The sequence below is a fragment of the Enhydra lutris genome, unplaced genomic scaffold, assembly GCF_002288905.1.
Source record: "Enhydra lutris kenyoni isolate GAN:26980312 unplaced genomic scaffold, ASM228890v2 scaffoldscaffold90, whole genome shotgun sequence".
Classification (NCBI taxonomy): Eukaryota; Metazoa; Chordata; class Mammalia; order Carnivora; family Mustelidae; genus Enhydra; species Enhydra lutris.
In genome coordinates, this window is record NW_019154174.1 from 1,239,395 (window position 1) to 1,254,792 (window position 15,398).

At 50.2% G+C, this 15,398-nt stretch overlaps 1 protein-coding gene across 2 annotated transcripts in view; it reads left to right on the top strand.

Moving 5' to 3' along the window:
• Positions 1-12,396, top strand: part of LOC111162314 (component of oligomeric golgi complex 7) — an 80,834-nt gene extending 68,438 nt beyond the window's left edge. The window contains exons 15-18 of one of the 2 annotated variants that reach the window (XM_022526654.1): positions 1,945-2,059; positions 9,242-9,385; positions 11,931-12,031; positions 12,387-12,396. In XM_022526654.1, coding sequence (XP_022382362.1) covers positions 1,945-2,059; positions 9,242-9,385; positions 11,931-12,031; positions 12,387-12,389 — 363 coding nt within the window. In that variant the 3' untranslated portion in view covers positions 12,390-12,396. Of the gene's footprint in view, positions 1-1,944; positions 2,060-9,241; positions 9,386-11,930; positions 12,360-12,386 lie in introns of those variants that run through there. The other variant, XM_022526653.1, reaches the window with a different exon arrangement.
• Positions 12,397-15,398: the final 3,002 nt, after the last annotated feature.

Below are 15,398 nucleotides of genomic sequence, written 5' to 3' on the forward strand. Positions count from 1 at the left end.
TCCTTAGAAGTCAGTATGAGACTGTCCTCCTGTCAGAGATGCTGATAGCAGGAAGATCACACAGCAGCAGAGCCAGAACTCAGACCCAAGGCTGTCTGACCACAGAGCTCTTCACTCTCCCTGTGTCACTGAGCTTACCCAAACCGAACAGCAAGGAGTATGTATTGAATATGTGGGAATAGCAGACAAACGTCCTCATTGTGCTGGTAGGCATCCCTTTCCACGTTGATTGCCAAAAGATGAATGTGGACAGAACTCCCGAGGGAGACCTGGAGTCGTGGGGTCTGTCTAGGAACCACAGCGGTCCCCACAAGCTCAACCAAGAAGCTGTGAAGTTTGAGATGTCAGATTATTGAAATTTTGCCCCCGAACAACACTCTGCCTCGCTGGTGATGCCCTTTCCCACACAGAGCCGCGTGGGCACTATAGAGGGGCGCCATGGGAGAAAAGACTTTGAAAAATGAAAAACAACATAGACGTAAGGTATAATGATCCTGACACCTCACTGTAGGTAAAACTGGGTGTGTGGGTTTAGCCAGAAGGTTATGGCCCCAGAGGAAAGCTGTACCAAACACAGGAGTATGCCTGGGGTCCTCGCGCATAGTAGGTGTTCAGGAATGCCTGCCACATGGAATTAGAATAGAGGGATCCAAGCCCAGAAACCAGCATCTGTCTCTTCCTCCAGCCTCTTGGGAAAATGATGCATTTGTTGCCGTGTTCGAGCTGACGTGTACAGTGACGGCCGTGACTAGTGAGGAAAGTGGCCCAGATGCCTAGTTTCAGTAGGAGAGCATACTAAGGAAATGCAAAGAAAAAATGCTGATTTAATTTATGTTACCATCCGCGTGCCTCCTTAAAGGAAGAGCAGACTAACCCTGTTGCATTAGCATGATGGACTAGAGGATGTTGGGACCTAACTACAGCCAGCCCACGTTCAGTGTTTGGAAATGTTTGGAATTTCCCTCTGGGCTGGGAGATTTGGGAAGTCTGGGTATGCGTGAGGCCAGGACAGGAAGATCTTACTTGGATAATCCTAAGGCTTTTAGTTGACAGAATCAGTATCAACTCTAAGTTTAAAGGTATGGAACGAATATAGAACCAAAAAAAAGCAACAACAACAACAAAAAAACAAAACAAAAAGCAACAACAGGCTCAAAGACCTTTTTTAAAAAAAAAAACAAAACCAAAAGCAATATGTTGTTGTAACCTGAAAATCAACCTTATTTTGAAACAAAAACATATACTTAAAACACAAAACAGGAGTTTGAATAGAAATTAGCATCTGAAGTGTACCCATGGTGACAGTCATGTGCATCCGACACATGGACAAACGTTGTGGTATTTGTGGGCTCATCCCGAATGTCTTGTACGCCTGTCTTTGCAGTTCCCCACCAGCCAAGAAGGCATTGTCCATGTTTATTTCTAGAGTCTGTATTATGAAAACAGTAGTGTTCCCTCCAAATTAATTTATAATTATAAATGGCATTTCTTCCCAACAAAATTCCTTCCTTCTCTTAGATCCCTTCTAAAGGGGAGACGCACAGCCAAGTTCAGAGGACAGGATTCAGATTCTTGCTCGGCCGGGCCCTCTGGGTGTTAGCACTTTCCTGGTTTTGCACCCACGAATAGTCATCATTTATATTTATTTGCACAATTGCTTGTCAGTGTCCATTACCTCATTTCAGGTAGAGATTGCACTGAGGGCATTCCAAGAATAGTGGGGCCATGAGTGTGAGGGTGAATCTGTGATGTCCATGCAAATTGTCGTTGATTTTATGTAAGGTCCTGTCATGGCAGTATTAGCACAGTCTGGAAAGATCAGAGTTGGGGTTGCCCCAGGCTTCATGCTTTTGTCTGCCCCCGGTTTGCCTTCACACGAACGTGCTACAGAAATAATGACCGTATGTGGCAATGTGGGGCTGAAAGTGCTTTCTTCTGTTTCAGATCGGGCAGTACATCATGTCCCTCCCCCTGAATCTTGAGCCTTTTGTGACTCAGGAGGACTCTGCCTTGGAGCTGGCCCTGCATGCTGGGAAACTGCCCTTTCCTCCTGAGCAAGGTGAGCGGGGCCTGCCTGGGGGCAAGAAGGGGGCTCACTGTAGCCCCATGCAAACCTGGGGTCCACCTGTTATCCCCCTGGGGAACTTCTGTGGCACAGTGGATTAGGGAAGGAGCGTCGCTGGGGAGGAATTCCCGCAGTGCCCCTCAGCTGGGGAGGCAGGGGCAGGAGGTCCCAGGGTAAATTAGATGTACCCACGGGAGGTGGAAGCTAGCTCTCCATGCAAGGGTCCCACCTGGCCAGTGCAAGCCCCCTCTTTGGACCATGTGCTGAGTAAAATCGCACCCGTAAGAAGAGTTTTCCTCATTAGGACGAAAACAAACTCTTCACTGTAGAAGTGATGTTTCCTGTCCAGACGCCTCTGGCTGGAGCTTGTTCCTAGCTCTCCCGAGGCTCCTGGATCTCTAAACTGACAAGGTGAAGATACAGTCATTAAAACTATTCCTTTTCCCAGTATCTGGGCCCTGACAAATTTGAACAGAGACCACATACTTTCTGATCAAAAATCCTCTTATTCTTAATATGGGATTTTATAGGCCTCCCTTCATAAGGCTGAGCAAACAGAAAAATCACATGGTATAGAAGAGATCTCAACAGCTGACAAGAAGGTACAACCCTGAGAATAAAATCACATTGAAAAGTTTAAACGGATGCTAAAAGGCATACCGTATAAATGCAAATAAAAAGAAAGCAAGAAAGTGACGTTGAATCAGAGCAAAACATAACAGATGGGACCAAAGTGAGTCATTGCATTGATAAAAGGCAGATCCCACAGTGAGCCTGTGACAGTCAGGTACACTTACATGTCAGGTGGCACAGCACTGAGCACTGTGAACAAGAAGCTACCCAAAATAGAAGGAGAAACTTTTTGTTGTCGTTGTTAGATCAGCCAAACATATTTTATTACATTTGATAAGCATTTGAAATCCAAGTTGTAATTAAAGCTGATTTGCTGCTTTTGTTTTTGAATGGAAAATAAAAATCAATTTTATATTTTGGTATACATTACATTTTATTGGTCATATTGTCCATATGACAAACATTTTTATTATTAGCAAGTTATATTAACTATAAAAATTGAAATTAATTAAATTGAAATATGGAAAATTAAACAAAACTGAAGATGGAAATTACACAAAAGGAAAGTGATTTATTGATATATTTTATGCCAACTTGGTTATTCCTATCCCATTAAACTGTCTGGTGTCATAATCCTGAAATTTTATGATTTTGAGAGACAAAACCACGTGAGTATATTCAGAACATCATGCATCTCTCTTTGAGGCTTTGAAAGGAAAATTAATGAGGCTAAAAGAGGAATTATTCAGTGTAATCAATACACTTGATCAAATCAATACATTGGGCTTTTTAATCCCACAGAGAATAGGCATTGTCAAATTTCCATAAACTATTTGTGAAGATGTTACAAATAAAATCTGTGTGAGTTTCATAGGGTCATACACATTAAGGGAACTCATCATTTTTGGGGAAAAAAAAGGATAATTGTATACAGATTTCACAGTTAGCTACAGTACGAGTGAATAGCAACTCAGGGGTAGGGAAGGGAAGACTCTTTGAAATGAAAGCTAGAAACTAAAGGAAGTTGAAAGATGAACGTGAGAGACTAGAGCAAAATAGCGACACGGCTGGTAGGTAGCAGTTCGTATCCTTGGTGTATAAAAGTGCCCACAGATCAGTAAGAAAAAGATGACACTCCACGGAAAAATAAATAAATAACTTGAAGGCATTCAAATAACCTCAAAACAGGAAGAAATGTGTAACTTTAGTAATCCTCAAATGGCTGTGAGGAAAGTAACGTATACCTTTATTTTTTTTAAAGTAGGCTCCACGCCATGTGGAGCCCAGTGCAGGGATTGAATTTACAACCCTGAGATCAAGACTCGAACTGAGATCGAGAGTCGGACACTTAACCACCAACTGAAACACCCAGGCTCCCTGAATGTATGCCATTTTGTAACCTATCATACTGACTATATAGAAAATACATACAGATTTATGTATATACACATAAGTATGTTTGCACTGAATGTTGGCAAGCACAGAGGAGAGCTGTTTAAATTATGCAGTTTGGATTTTTGGAGTTTGACACACGTGCATGCACATGCCTACACACAGACCCAAACACGCCGGGTGTGAGACCAGTTACACTGGAGTCCCAGGTTCTGCTCGTCTGGCTTCCAGAATGGCTTCTTGTTTCTTCTTTTTTTTTTTAAAGATTTTATTTATTTATTCGACAGATAGAGATCACAAGTAGGCAGAGAGAGAGAGAGAGGAGGAAGCAGGGCTCCCTGCCAAGCAGAGAGCCCGATGTGGGGCTCGATCCCAGGACCCTGGGAACACAACCTGAGTCGAAGGCAGAGGCTTTAACCCACTGAGCCACCCAGGCGCCCCTGGCTTCTTGTTTCTTATGTTCCTCTCATATTTTTTTCAAGAATATTTAAGTCAAATCCCAGGCATCCTATTATTCCATGCATAAATACACCATCATGTATCCGAGATCGGACACCCAACCAACTGAGCCACCCAGGTGCCCCACCAACATGTATCTCTTATTGATGCCACTTATGTTCAAGTTCAAATTCTTGGGCGAGAAAATAGTGGTGCTGTGTCTATGTCTGTTACAGCACACCAGGGTGAGTGTAAGGCCTTATTGTCCCATTGCAAGGAAATAACATATACATTTAGTTAAACTGCAATTGTTTTCAATCACTCATTCACTTACCAAACTGTTATTAATTTCTGGGCATTTGTTTTGGGTATTGTCAGGAGGGAAAAAACTCCAGCTATAAAGTGAAATTGTAGCAGTGACGGAAAACAACAACAAGCCCTTCCAGGTGTTTCCTTTTTTTTTTTTTTTTTTTTTTTTTTTAAATCCCTTCCCTTTCAACATCATATTATGAAAAATTTCAAACAGAGAGAAAACTGGGAAGAGTTACCCAGGGGATTTCTAGCATGTTAACATTTGCACATTTTAAGAACTAGCTGGTAAGCTGCCAGTAGGAGCTTTGAGGCTTATATAAATGGCTTTTCATAATCAGTGTAGTTAGAAGGTAGTTTTTAAAATCCTTACAAGTCTTTTTCCCGCAAGGAAATGGAACGTTGGGAACTTTGAAGTGATGTGTCCAGAGGTCACACACAGCATGTGTTAAAGCAGGGGCATTTGCAGGAAACCTGCAATCCCTGTGCCCACCACATCCGCTCTCTCGGTGGGGGTGCCGAGGACGGGCTGCAGTGGGGTGGGGTCCCCCAGAGGCGGCCCGCACCTGCCGGATGCAGGGCAAAGGTGCCACCTAGGTGTGGTGCTGGGCCCCCTGGAGCCTCCCTTCTCTGTGGCCAGGGTTACGGGCAGAGGGGACAGCTGGTAGGCCCTGACACAGAGTGGCCCTATGGGGAGGCCCAAGAAGGTCGGGACTACACCATTCCCACAACCAGACACAAAAGCTGAGCCTGACGCTTCATCTACCTGGCTTTTTAACATCCTCCTTCTTTTTAAATTTTTTTAAATTTTTTTTCAGTGTTCCAAGATTCATTGTTTATGCACCACACCCCGTGCTCCATGCAATACATGCCCTCCTTAATACCCACCACCAGGCCCTCCTAAGCCCCTTCCCACCTCCCCTCCGAAACCCTCAAATTGTTTCTCAGAGTCCACAGTTTCTCATGGTTCTTCTCCCCCTCTGATTTCCCCCAGCCCACTTCTGTCCTTCACCCAATGTCCTCCATGTTATTCCTTATGTTCCACGAGTAAGTGAAACCATATGATAATTGACCTTCTCTGCTTCACTTAGTTCACTCAGCATAATCTCCTCCAGCCCCAACCATGTTGATACAAATGTTGGGTGTTCATCCTTTCTGATGGAGGCATCATACTCCATTGTATATATGGACCACATCTTCCTTATCCATTCGTCCGTTGAAGGGCATCTTGGCTCTTTCCACAGTTTGGCGACTGTGGCCATTGCTGCTGTGAACACTGGGGTACAGATGGCCCTTCTTTTCCCTACCTCTGTATCTTTGGGGTAAATACCCAGTAGTGCAATTGCCGGGTCATAGGGGAGCTCTGTTTTTAGTTTCTTAAGGAATCTCCACACTGTTTTCCACTGTGGCTGCACCAACTTGCATTCCCACCAACAGTGTAAGAGGGTTCCCCTTTCTCCACATCCCCTCCAACACTTGTTTCCTGTCTTGTTAATTTTGGCCATTCTAACTGGTGTAAGGTGGTATCTCAATGTGGTTTCGATCTGAATCTCCCTGATGGCTAGTGATGATGAACATTTTTTCACGTGTCTGTTAGCCATTTGTATGTCTTCTTTGGAGAAGTGTCTGTTCATGTCTTCTGCACATTTTTTAATGTGATTATGTTTTTTGGGTGTTGAGTTTGAGGAGTTCTTTATAGATCTTGGAGATCAGCCCTTTGTCCGTAGTGTCATTTGGGACTATCTTCTCCCATTCCGTGGGTTGCCTCTTTGTTTTGTTGACTGTTTCCTTTGCTGTGGCAGAAGCTTTTGATCTTGATGAAGTCCCAAAAGTTCATTTTTGCTTTTGTTTCCTTTGCCTTTGGAGACCTCTTTTTAATTTTTTATTTATTTGACAGAGAGAGAGACAGAGAGAGAGATCACAAGTTGGCAAAGAGACAGGCAGAGCCGAGCAGAGAGCCCGATGAAGGGCTCAATCCCAGGACCCTGGGATCACGACCTGAGCCGAAGGCAGAGGCTTTAACCCACTGAGCCACTCAGGCGCCCCTGGAGACATGTCTTGAAAGAAGTTGCCATGGCTGATGTGAAGAGGTTACTGCCTATGTTCTCCTCTAGGATTTTGATGGATTCCTGCCTCCTGTTGAGGTCTTTTATCCATTTCAAGTTTATCTTTGTGTGTGGTGTAAGAGAATGGTCTAGTTTCATTCTTCTATGCATAGCTGTCCAATTTTCCCAGCACCATTTATTGAAGAGACTATCTTTTTTCCACTGGATATTTTTTCCTACTTTGTCGAAGATTAGTTGACCACAGAGTTGCGGGTCCATATCTGGGCTCTCTACTCTGTTCCACTGGTCTATGTGTCTGTTTTTGTGCCAGTACCATGTTGTCTTGGTGATCACAGCTTTGTAGTAAAGCTTGAAATCAGGCAACCTGATACCCCAGTTTTGTTTTTCTTTTTCAACATTTCCTTAGCAATCCGAACACCCCTCCTTCTTGAGATTTCTTTTCTCACCTGCATTTTGTGTATTTTGCTCCCATATCTCGCTTCTTGTCCTTGCCCTCTGACTAATTATTCCTGGCCTGCTTAAAAACCCACAGATCCCCTAGAACCTACGGGATGAGATCCAGCTCCTCCCTGGCCCAGGTTGGAGACCCTTCTCAATCCCACGTGGTCACAGTGCACAGCCCCATCTCCCGCCCCCACGTGCTCACACTCCAGCCACTCAGAGGATTTTTTTCCCTGAGTGAAAGTCTCCTGCCCCGAGAGTCCCACTAGCATCGGAGGAGTGATTGCCCGGGGCGCCTCTCTCTGCAGCTCTGTGTGCACACGCATGTCAGCAGCAGGACCATTTCCCACGTGCCCTGTTCATCCTGCGCGCTTCTGTAAGCCCATGTGTGTGCCATCTGCCCGACTGCCCTTTCTCCTCCCATGCATCCGGGAAACTGTCCCTTGTGCTCGGGAAGCCCGGGGATGAGCTCCCACTTCCGGGCTCCTGTCAGTCTTTGGCGACGCCCTGGCGGCAGCCCCAACATGGCTGCGTGGTGGGGCCTTGTCTGTCCCCCGGCCGGAGGGTGCCTTCGGGGCCGGGGGCAGTGTGGACCCAGCAGGGCCTTGGACAGAACTCGTCCAGTTAGCAAGCAAGCAAGTGCCCGCCACTCTCGGTCCCGCATGGGCGCCCCGTTCCCCACCCCACAGGGTCGCCCCAGGCCTGGTAGGTTTATCCTTTCCTGGGCCAGGGTCTCAGGGAGGGAGGGTTATGCCCCACACCAGCCACCCTGCCTGGCTGCGTTTCCAGCCACATGACCACTGGGCCAGTGGTCCATTTCCAGGGTGGAGGCCCTAGACCTCGTGTTCTTAGCCTTGTGCTCAGTTATGTTCATCCCGTTTTTGGTTTTTAACTTTCTGGTTTGTGTTTGTTGTACAGATGCTACATGTAAAACAAGGTCACAATTTTAGAAAGAAGAAACCCTGACATCCCATCGGTGTTTCCATTTTCCCACGTGTGGATGGTATTTGGCATGTAGCTTTGTGTTCTGTATTATTATTGTTGTTGTTATTGGTGGTGGTACAGCAGCATTTTGCTTATCTTCTCCTACATGTGTTTGTTTTCTCTACTTGTCCGCCTGCTTTTTTTTGTTGTTTTAATATCAGGCCTCAGGCTTCACGGCCTGTCTGGCTAGGATGGCGGCTCCCTCTCCCTGCATCACCCTGCCCCAGCCTGACTGGCTCTCGCGACCTTGCTGTTGACCTACAGTCATTGCCTGTTTGCCCTGAGATGGGGTTCCTATGATTCTAAGGGCACCCTCATTGACCCAGGCCTGTTCCCCCAACCCTGCCCGCTCCTGCTCTGTATACAGACTCCTCCTCCTTCCCCACAGGTGATGTGACACGGAGAGTCACCATGTGTGCGGCACTGGGAGTATGTCACACACTCTATGCTTGAGGCCCAGACCAAGGCGTCACGTGATTCTCACCACAGCCCCGCAAAGTTGGGCTCTCAGAGGCTGGGTAGCACACAGCTCATCCATGGTGGAGGGCCCTGGTCCGGGTCTCCCTTCTGCTGTGCCTGTGTGTCAGTCGTTGCCATCTGTCTGTCTCCTGTAGGCCGTGCTGGCTCGCCTACCTTCTCTGCTCATATGGGCCTGCCCTCTCATGGGTCCCCCTCCTGCCCTCCCTCCCAGCCTGCGTGGCTGCACAGAGTCCTTCGCCTTCAGGCACACAGAGATCACTCTCCCTCACCTGACTGCGCCCTCTCCTGAATCATCATCGTACTCTGTCCATACCACTTGGTCTAAGACATAATTGTTCTTTGTCCCCGTGTTGCCCACGGAGACCGCAGCTCCCTGGTGTGTGTGGGCATATGGCCCCCATCATGGGCCTGGCCGCCTGGAGGTAAAAGCTGCTGGAGGTGGGATCCTCCTGACCACAGTCATTGTTTCTGATGCCCTTCTCTCCCTTCCCAGGGGACGAATTGCCTGAGCTGGACAACATGGCCGACAACTGGCTGGGCTCCATCGCCAGAGCCACGATGCAGACCTACTGTGACGTGATCCTGCAGATCCCCGAGCTGACCCCGCATTCCACCAAGCAGCTGGCCACTGACATCGGTGGGTGCCCCCGGGGCAGGCGGCCGGAGGGATGGCTGTGGCCCATCGCATCTGTCGGTGCCGCCCACCCTCCAGCTCTGGGCTTGGCTGAGGAGCTTGTTAAAAATGCAGACTCTCTGGGCCTCGTCCCCAGAGATTCTGACCTGGAAGTCTGGGTTGAAGGCTGGACATCTGTATTTTGAAAAACATCCTGGGGGATGCTGGTAGGCTGCCCTTGAGGGGGGCTTCTGTGAGGTGGGTTGAAGTGAGTGACACAGACTTGCCTTTGCTGCCCGGCCTTCTGCTGCTTCTGTATAATTGCCCGAACCAATGCTGATTAGGCTGCCACCGTGCACCAGGCATGCCAGGCACTGAGCCAAACCTTCCTACCCACATCGAAGGCCACCTTCGTCAGGGCCTCTCTGTGAGGTTGGTGCACAGTGGAGGTCCCCCCCCCCTCACAGTGCTGGTGAGGACACGGAGGCACAGGACAGCTGAATAACAAGGCCACATACGATGCCTGTGTGCCTCCCTGGTCAGAGGGCCTCATGCCAACCTGCTCCTGCTGGCGCCCGCCCCCCGCAGGCGGGACCCTGAGGTTGTGGGTGCTGCGGGCAGGAGGCAGGGGAGTCTCCCCAGGGTCTTGGTATCATTCCGTGGACCCGTCCGTCTCCTCTTTACCTGAAGCAGCTCTTGGGGTGGTGGGGAGAAGGTTGTAGGAGCCTTAGAGATCAGCTCCCTGGGGACCCATACAGAGCTGTGACCTGGACAACCACAGGGCCAAACCAGGCTGTTATTTTGCTACAGAAGAAATAGAAGTGAGGTGCTTCCCTCCGGGTCCCGGGGCCACTAGGGATGGAGCCAAGCCTGGAGTCCAGTGTCCTGACTTCACAGTCAGCTCTCCACAGTCCCAGAGAGCAGCCAGCTTTTCACTGTGGCACTGGGCCGTGTTTAGGGAGGAAGGATGAGGCGATCCTGGTGCCCGGAGGTGGCGCCTGTTAGTACAGGCAGGCGCACTGAGGACAGAACCAGTCGGGATGAGCGAGATGCTGGCATTGCCTACGATTCCGGGAGTCCCTGTTCTTTCTCCCTTTGTGTTCAGCTCCCTCTGAACCTCGGGTCCTGCTCAGCACTGACCAAGCAGCCATTCCGTGCGAGCCGCAGCGCTTGGAGCCTTAGCCACTCCCTGGGCTTACTGAGCTTCCGCAGAGGGGAGCATGGCCAGGGCCCGGGCTCCCGGGTGAGCGGAGCTCAGTTTTACGGATAAACTCATGCAGGTGACAGGTGCTGGGACACCGCTTGGCCTGAGTTGGACGTGAGTCAGCCAGCCTGCCAGGGCAGAGCAGGCACCTCCTGTGGGCTATGGCTGGAGCCGGCCATGGACAGAAGGGCAGCAGGGGCTTGTGGCGGCGGGGGGGGCGGGGTTTGCTGTCTGTTGCCCTTGAGGAGACAGGATGAAGGCGGAGCCAGAGGACACCACAGAGCACTCCCCTCAGGTCTGGCTCAGACCTGCCCTGGAAGGAGGAAGTCAGGGCAGCACCCATTTGTCATCTGTAACACATCGGGTGCTCCTGTGGCCTTTGGCCCATTTCATCCTCTTGACAGTGCAGCATTGATGGATGGATGCAGGGACTCAGAGACGAGGGGTTCACCGAGCTCACCCCAACCTTGGAAACCAGTTTTCACCTGCCCTACTCTGCCAGTGTCTCACAAGCTTGCATGGTGGTTAGAGTCGTGGGGCTTCTCTTAGAAGGACAGGGTCCCTGAAACCTCTCTTGGAGATTCTCACCGATGTGGTCTGGGGCGGGCTCAGGAATCGGTCTCTAGCTCGGACCCCAAGGGGTGCAATGGGAAGTGTGGGAACGTGCAGCGCACCAGACCCCTGCCTCAGACACCGTCCTTGTTTTCACGGGGAGCTTGTGCTGGGAAGTCCTAGTCGCTGCTCATATAAACCCGTGTGTTCCCGGACTCCTTGGGTCTCCATGTGGTCCGTGTGGGAGTGTGGTCAAGAACTGGGGAGTGTGGTCAAGAACTCAGGAGTCCCAGTGTAGCACTGTGGGGGGTAGGCTCGTCCAGCTGCAGAGCTGAGTGTGCAGTGGGTGGTGGGGGAGGGCCAGTCCTATATGCAATTAGAATTCCTAGATTTGGGCCAAGCTGACAGGTTTTTCTTTTTCTTTCTTCTTTTTTTTTTTTTTTAAGATTTTGTTTATTAATTAATTTATTTATTTGAGAGAGAAAGTGCATGGGAGCAGGGAAGAGGGGCAGAGGGAGAGGGAGAGAGAGAATCCCAGGCAGACTGTGTGTCGAGTGTGGAGCCTGACGCGGGGCTCAATCCCAGGACCTGAGCTGAAATCCGGCATCAGACGCTCAACTAGTTGGGTCACCCGGGTGCTCCTAAGCTGACAGTAGGTTTAATCCTCTTGGAAAACCCCTCAGAGTAAAGGCCTGGCTGCTCTGGGCAGAGTGGACACCTGGCATTTTGGGGGGGTTCAGGGTGGATGTCTGTCTCTGTCCCACTTGGTGCTCAGTCTGTTGAGCTGTGTCTGTCTGCTCCCCATCTGTACAGACTACCTGATCAACGTGATGGACGCCCTGGGCCTGCAGCCATCCCGTACCCTTCAGAACATCGTGACCCTCCTGAAGATCAAACCCGAGGATTACAGGCAGGTCAGCAAAGGCCTGCCCCGTCGCCTGGCCGCCGCAGTGGCTACCATGCGGAACGTGGACTACTGACTGCCCCCCAACCCCCCAGCCTGGTTGAGAAGAGGCCCAGGGCTGGGGTTCCGGGGTCACAACAGCTCTCCAGAATGGATTTGTTCAAAACTTCTGCCTGGGATTGGGCAGCATTCATTTCAAAAAGACTTGTTTCGTTTGTATAATCAAAAAGTGTGTGGGGGGGGGTGTAAATTAGAGGCGTATTATTTATTAGAGCAGGATTTTCAGATGATTTTCTGAATGAGCCGATCTGAAAATTGATAAATACCGTGAAATGAAAGAAGAGCATTTTCTTTCCTTCGCTCAGTGAATATTTGGGTGCCTTCCATGTGCCGTGTTCCAGGCCTTGGGACACAGGCCAGAAAGGAGGGGGAGAATCACCAGAGAAACCAGCGAAGAAGAGGATGTCGGATGGTGGCATCAGGGTGGAGGGCAGCCCCCAGACCCACAGATCAGAGCCATGCCTGGCAGTGAGGGACCAGCGCAGACCAGGCCCTGGGTCACATCCAAGGTCAGTGACATGGAAGTAGGAAATCAGATTAGTGGGGAGCTGGGGGTCAGATCATGGACCAGCCTGTTGGCCGTGATGAAGACTTGAGCTTTTACTTTGTCTCATTCAAAAACTCAGGGGATGATGGGGACTCTCAGGTGTTTTGCCAGTAGCTTCTCTGTTAAGGCGAACAGAATAAGGTAATTTGAATGACTCAAGCAAATAGCATTTGAGCTTTCTCAAGAGCAGGAAGTCCTGTGGCCCCAGCTTTGGGCACTAACTCGGTGGCTGGAGGAGTCAGGACCAGGACCAGCACTTCCCTGTGATTTTGACCTTTTCTGCACGTGCTGGCTGCTTCCTCCGGGCAGGGTGATCTCGCAGCTGCAGGCATCACACGGCATTCCGGGGGGGAGGGACGATGGCAGAAGGGACACTGTTCCTTCGCCCTGGAGGCAAAGGCCTCCCGAGGGGCCCCCATGGCTTTCTCCTCGTTTTCTCTGGTGGGTTCTTGGTCGCCAGGCATCCTCCCAGCAGCAAGCCAGGCTGGGAGCGCGGGCAACAGGACACCGCTAGCTGGGGTTCTCTTGGGTAGGATGGTCACAGGGCATTCAGTGGCATCCCTGGCCTCTGTCCACCAGACGCCGGTGGCACTCTCCAGCTGGGACAGCCAGAGAGGTCTCCGGACCTTGCCCAAGGTCCAGACTCCCCTCCAGCATGGAAATCCTGACGTGGACCAGGCAGGACTTATCGCCTAGGCTGGGCGCCCTGGTGCCATGAGCAGGCCCGGTTTCTGTTAACAGTTTCTGTTAAAACAAGAGAAGAGGGCGCCACTGTGTCTGTCGGGGTCCTTTATTGGAATTGATGTGTCGTGTGTTTCTGCCGCAGCATAGTCTTCTCTCTGGGATGCCTCTCAGCGGCCCCGGGGCTTATTCCTGTCTTACACACAAAGGCATTAAGGTGTGGGTGGGTTAGGGGCTTGCCTGGTGCCCGTGGCGCCTGTGCTCCTGACCGTGGGACGCAAGGCGAGCACATGGCACCTCTCCTGGCCGGGACAGTCAGCTTTGCTGGCCTTCCGAAGTGGCACCACTGTGCCCACAGCCTCTCGGGAACTGGCCCTCACAGGCGGCTGGGGCCGGTGACATGCTGTTCCTATCATCTAGGGGTCCCCACGTTCTGTCCCCACATCCTTGGAACCAGTTTTACTGGCCCTGAAAGAACCCGCGCCAAGAAAAATACTGTGTTTTCTCATGTGGTGGATCATGGGCTGTCCCTGGCAGGGATCGAGCCTGGCTCCTGCCTTGAAGAAGTAAGAGCTGGAAACCGGGAAGGCAGAATGTACTGTGCAAAGTGGAAACCTCTTTGGGGTGACCTTCGTGCCAGTGTCCAGGAGAGCTGATTCTTGGCTTCCCCACCTCCCGACTGTGTGACCTTAGGGAAGTCGCTTCCCCTCTCTGAGCCTCATTTCCTCTTGTGAAAGATGGGAGCCACAGTGGTACCGAATCAGGGTTATTTGAAGAACTGGCAAGGTACAGCAGGGGTAAGGCACGTAACAAGTGCCCCCTTCCCACTCCTGCTTCACAGTGTCTCTGAACAGAACCTCTCACAGCTCAGGATGAATGTGTGTCCCGGGCCGATTCAGTGACCTCCATTCTTGGGGCTTTTGCTGGGACACTGTGAAGAAGGAGGTTTCTTCCCACCATATAGTTGCTGAGCTGAGGGAACGGAGCCTGGAACTGTAGGGGGAGGAGTAGCACAGGGAGGGAACCTAGTTGAGAGGGATCTCAACAGGAAGAAAAGAAAGCCCGGAGCTGGAGAAAGCACCAGATCTAGGTGAACCCCAGGAACAGCCATACTTGAAATCCCTGGACTTTTATTACAAGAACTAACGGACTCCCTTTTTTAGCTTAAGTCAGCTCAAATTAGTGTGACCCAAGAGCTGGCGAAAGGAGCTCGATAATAACCATTGCTCTGCCTGCCCCACAGCTTCAGATGAGACGGAAAATAGGAAAGCTCTGGACTCCTATAAGGGTATTCTTGTGACTGCTGACAGCAAGGGGATGAGGCTGGAGTTTCACCTTCATCACTTGGGAGAGTGGTCTGGGGCTCCTGACTTCACCGGAGTCTCAATGTGCTTACCCTTAAGATGGGATGATAACACTTTAGTCATTCTGAGAATTAATTGGAAAAAGACTTACAAAGTACTTGGCCTAGTGCTTGGCATGTGGTAAGTGTTTGATACAGTGTAGCCATTGTTTGATAACGACAACAGATAATCATAGTGTGATGACAACTATCACTAGTCATAAAAGTAGTAGTCATGGGAGTTAGCGTGGCAGCCACCGAGAACTGGACTCCAGCCTGCAGACCCGCCTGGCCCCGAGCTGGGAAACCCTCTTCCCCCAGGCCCTCCCCACACAATGCTTCCCAGCGCTGTCTTTGGCTGGAGTGGCACCAAGTCTGGGGCACCGCCTTCCTCCACAGGTGCCACTGTGGGCACTTAATGGGAGGTCGGCTTGTTTGCCTTCCCAGCCAAGGACCCAGGTGTTCGCCAGCAGCAGGGCTGGGCCCTCAGAGGTCCAGGCTCTACAGCCAGCGCTGCTTTGTGACCGGGGCTGGCAGGTGGTCCGCTCTCCGCACCTGACAAGCCCCATGCTTCTTTGGTAACAGCTCTCTGGTCTCTCTTTGGAGAGCCATCAGGGTTCCCAAGCTTAGCAATTAAAAATACAGGACACGCAGTTAAATTTGAGTTTCAGAAAAACAACAAATGATTTTATTAGTATAATATGTCCCAAATATATTTTAAATTTTTAAAACATTTTTATTCATTTA